Source organism: Pundamilia nyererei, unplaced genomic scaffold (genome assembly GCF_000239375.1).
Source record: "Pundamilia nyererei isolate P.nyererei 1_Seehausen unplaced genomic scaffold, PunNye1.0 scaffold00202, whole genome shotgun sequence".
Taxonomy (NCBI): Eukaryota; Metazoa; Chordata; class Actinopteri; order Cichliformes; family Cichlidae; genus Pundamilia; species Pundamilia nyererei.
This window is the reverse complement of record NW_005187603.1, coordinates 409,935-414,728: the sequence shown is the minus strand read 5'-3', so window position 1 is coordinate 414,728 and position 4,794 is coordinate 409,935. Positions and strand designations below refer to the sequence as shown.

The window sequence follows — 4,794 nt, the reverse complement described above, 5'->3', positions numbered from 1 at the left end:
TAACTCCAAAAACATTCAAATGTGAAGAAAAACAGAAGGGGAACATTAAAAATCATGAAGAATACATATGAAATAACGATGTCAACACGTCTCAGAGGTACTGAGAGGAAACCGCTGGTTGTCTCGATCAGGGTGAGAGACGCAGCGTCAGAAATAAAAGCTCACCAATCAGCACAAACCTGCATCTACAAACTGGAGAACAATTTCAGAATAATGCTCATCATCAGCTACAGCACAGTGACATCAACACTCAGAGACGCTCTGTGCAACAACATCGTTCATCAGGTTTGGACGCTCGTGATCTTCGGGCGGCGCTGCATTAAAACAGGGCTGGATGGTCGTTAATGCATCAAAGGATGTTTAATGTCGTTTCTTCAAACTCAGTCTGAAGGCTTTAAGTCACATAATCAGTTTAAGAAAAAGTCTCATGACCCTCGCTGATCCTTTTCATCGTGCTGGATGTTGTAAGTGGCTGTTGCACGGCTACAGTCAGAGCCATTCATCACACTCCTTTGCCAGGTAAGAATTAAACTGTATCACTTTCTGAGCTAATTCTTCACCCAGCATAGAAGCTAACAAGCCCCCCACCACAGAGGTCAGTTCCCTGTTTGCATCACTGACCTGATATGTTGGTTTCAGCCTGTTCTTATGTTCTTCCAACATTTCCTTGGTGTAATATTCTTTGCCCTCTGCCTTGTTAGTTTGCACCACCTGATTGATTTTGTCCACCAGCTCCTTTACCTTTTCAGTTTTCTGGTCTTTTTCACCTTTGTTGTTAAGGACACAGTAGTTCTCTGTTTTAAAACCAACTCTCTGAGTAAACTTTGTTATCTCATCCTCATCCTCAGCTCCATCTACAGTCATCAAGAGGAAAAAGTAAGGCCCTGACGCGTCGCCAAACATCTTCTTCAGGGCTTCCACTCGTTTCTCGTCTTGTGTGTTATCTCCCTCCCATTTTTGCACATACAGGAACACATGAGGACCCTGATCAGCCTCAAACACGGATGCAGTGATCTTATTCAGCACTTCCTCTTTTTTATAGTTGGTGTGGCACAGACCAGGAGTATCAACTAAAACCAGTTCTTGGTCTCCAAACTGTGCTGTCTCCGTCTTGCATGGTGTTGTGTCTGAGAGAAGGCGGTTCTTCTTCACAGCAGGTTTACCCAGGAACGTGTTGATGGTTGAAGTCTTCCCAGCTCCAGTCTTCCCAACGAGGATAATCCTCAGCTTTGTCGGCCCTGTTTGAGAATTTACACGACATTCATCACACATCAACACTGCAGCAGTCACAGTGTGACTGATCTAGACAACAACAACTGACATTAGCTTAAATTGATCCTATTTGCTTCCTTTGCTTTTCAAAGACATGATCAGTTAGTCTGGGTTGAACAGCTGACTCCAGCTTTGTAGAGTCTCACTGAGCTAAACGCTGCTTTGCTGATGACTCGGTGCTCTTTATGTCTAATGCTGCAAAACACCTGAAAGGCTTCAGATGGTTTTTAAGGCGTCTCAGTTCTGCAGCAGTCACCTGCCGTGTGAACCAGGCAGCCATCTATTTAAAGAAAACCCTTTCAGTATAATACATGGATAGAAATGAAAGTAAAGTTTTATTTAAGTATGAAAATAATTTTAGGAGCATTAATGATGTTCACACCTCCTGGAGCTCTGTTCTAAGAATACAGTTAAACAGCTAAGAGGAAGAAAATGTCTGAAACTGTAACTATTAAACTACAACCAATGATAGTGAAGCACTCCATTATAAATATAAATAAATAACATAAATTACATCATGTCAGAAACAAAATGACTTTCTAGTTTTGCTGAAACACCAAGTTAGTAAAACATCTGTAAGGGACCTTTGAGTGAAACTCTAAACTTTAAACATTTAGTTTAAATCGTGCAGTGAACAGTGAAGTCTTTAAACTTCACTGAATTCTCCAGATGAACTGCTGTTCTCTGTGTTTTTGTCTAATAACATGAACAGTTGAACGAGCAGCTGTTGTGTGACGGTGGAAGCGTCACTGAATATTGGCAGCATCTGTTGAATGTGACAAGAAAGCTGAGTTTGACTAAAACACCAAAGTGTGTGAGAAATGTAAAGTTACTTTCAAAGTTACAGGTAACTCCACAGGCTGACAGTTAACATACACGAACGTAAACCTGGAAATATTAGTCTGAGGAAGAGAACGAGTCCTCGCTCTGCTGGTTCATCCAAAAGCTCAAATATAAAACGTTCTTACCATCATTTGCATGTTTGCCGGCCATCCTGCCTGCTAGATGTGGTTGGTGGGCAGTCACGAGTGGGTCCTCTTCTTTGTAACTTCATGTTTTTATAATAACGTCTGTATAGTTCCCTCCCCTTGAACACACATCACCAAACCGGTTTCCGAAAGAGCCGTCCAATCACAGAGCACGAGTCAGAATGAGATGCAGACTCAAGGACCAAAAAAAGAAAGGTTCAACCAACAGGGTGCTGGGATTTTTCACTTATTAAAATTTAATTAGTTTCATTCTTTTTAAGAAAGTGGGACGTGGTATTTAAAACAGTGTGTACAAAAAAGATGATGCAAGCACCTGAAAATAAAATGAAGCCGTTCACAAAGATCCTGCGTAGAGCTGGCAGAAGTGCACATCAGTACGACGACCTTTGATAGAAAGGACACGTCCTTTCTTTTACACAGGAATCAGAAATATCTATTCAAAAATGAAACATGTTAGGCGACTATTTCTTGTCTTGAAATGTGCATTTCTCCTTTGTTTTTACTGCGGATGTTCCAGGTCAGTAATCAGACCAGAAAACGCTCAGACAGGTGGATGGTGACACAGGTAGCCGCTAGCAGTCTTCTAGGCTTCACCTCAGCTAACTGGAGTCCCTGAACTAGATCTCTGCACCGTGTTTGTGCTGCTGGGGCATTTTCATTGATATGACACATCGTCTGTGAGGTCACTGTACTAACAGACCCTCTAAGAAATCTGAGCTTCAGTTTTGTGAGTGAATTTCCAGGACTTTTATTGGAGGTTATATGTTATTATAAGCTACCAGCTGCAGCTTCAACGGCCAAGCTGTTCTCAAACCATTAAACTCTTTTATCATTAATGACTGAGAAAGGTTGTGGGTCAGAGTGTGGGCGAGAGCTATTTTGGCTTTTGAAATGAAAATCTCGGACAACCTCTGATTACAACAGCAGCTACATCAGTGTGGTTGAGGTAACACTTTAAAAATCACAGCTTTAAGGCTTAAATCACTCGTGTTTCCCTGTGATGCTCAGAGGAGCAGTGAGCCGTCCTGACTCACTTCTGATAACCCCCTCCTCTCTGATGGTCCTGCTCCTCCCCAGCACTGAGCCCGCCTCCTGGTTTGAGGATGTTGGACTCTGAGGAGCAGTGCAGCTGTTTGCTGAACGTCTGCCCTCTGGTGGCCACAGGAGAAACTACACCTGCTGGTCTGTCTGGGTTTGAAACGTCTGACACAGGCTGAGGTCAAAGGGTGAAGTGACCTGAAGTGTCTGCAGCCACGATGAGAGCTGATCCACATCAGCTTTACACTCCAAGACTCACAGTCTGAAGACAACATCTGGTTAAGTTCAGCTCGATGTTGTCCAGACCCAGCTGTGAGCATCAGTGTGATGGATCCATCACAGTGTGAATCACCTGCAGCAGGTTCATGGCTGTGACGCAGAGGAGCAGAAAGCAGATGTTTGGTGTTTGCTGATCTGTTTCTGATAATTCGCCACAAAGTGCATTCTGGGTAAACTTTGAACACTCATGTCAGCATGTGGGATAGTTTTCTGCTCAGAACAACTTAGAGCACATAGAAAGGTGTGCTTTTACCTGGATTTGATGCAGGATCACCTGAGTCAGAATGATTTTATTATATCATCATATTTAAACTCTGAATGTGACGTCAGTGCTGGTCACATGCTCTCTGTAACAGTTTGGATCAAAGGTCCAAAAGATCAAAGTTTTTTTTAAATCCTTGAAGTTGCTGGATCTCTCGGGATCTGAGTTTTTATTTATTCAGGCTTTTATCTCTTAATAGCTGTTATATAAAATAATACTTTACATAATTCAAACAGCTATAATTTAATATATCATATGAACACAATTTATAATTTATTAAAGATGATTGTAAAATAAGGTGAAGCATGTTATAGCGAGGGACCGCTGTACACATGAAACAGAAGACTATCAAAATAAAACAGGAAGTGCAAACACTCAGAATAAGTCCTAAGACCAAGTGTTTTCTGTCCGTTTCCTGACCCTGGACCGTGAATGGAGGGAAGATCAGCGCTCTTGATGCTCTCAGCAGACCTGATTGTGTTGCAGTCTGGGCCTGTCCTGCTTCCGGCTGAGCCAGACAGTGATCGATGTGCACAGGACTGACTGCACGATGGCTGTGTAGACGACGACCAGCAGGTTGTGGCAGGTTGTACTTCCTGAGTTCCTGCAGGAAACACAACCTCTGCTCGGCCTTTGTCCAGACAGAGTCTATGTGAAGACTACCTGTATTTGTATTATTGTAGGCTCTTTACATTATAAAGTGCTTTGACGCAACTGTTGTTGTGAATTGAAATAAATTGAAAAAATGACATTGAATTGAATGAATCCAGCCTGGTGTCCGGTCAGACCTGCTGACAGTGTTTCACCGTCAGGGCTGTCTGCCTCTCACAGCTGCTCTGCTGCAGCTCTGAGAGGCTGAAGCTAGAGGCTGTGTTTCCTCCTATGAGCAGCAGAGGGCAGCGTTTCACTGAACAGCTTCACAGCTTCACCTCTGAGACTCTGCTCTCAGTAGAA

General features: G+C 42.9%; 1 protein-coding gene across 1 annotated transcript; it reads right to left on the bottom strand.

The window, feature by feature from the left end:
• LOC102211448 (GTPase IMAP family member 4-like) lies at positions 1 to 2,288 on the bottom strand. Its single transcript, XM_005747684.1, has 2 exons — positions 2,241 to 2,288; positions 1 to 1,238 (listed from the first exon to the last, which is right to left on the bottom strand). The coding sequence occupies exons 1-2, from the start codon at positions 2,263 to 2,265 to the stop codon at positions 490 to 492; spliced, it is 774 nt and encodes a 257-aa protein (XP_005747741.1). The 5' UTR covers positions 2,266 to 2,288; the 3' UTR covers positions 1 to 489.
• Positions 2,289 to 4,794: the final 2,506 nt, after the last annotated feature.

Bases quoted from the DNA above. Each gene is read 5' to 3' on its own strand.
- LOC102211448 (XM_005747684.1), bottom strand. From the start codon at position 2,265: ATGGCCGGCAAACATGCAAATGATG. The intron at 1,239-2,240 runs GTAAGAACGTTT...ATTCTCAAACAG, and splicing joins CGGCAAACATGCAAATGATG to GGCCGACAAAGCTGAGGATT.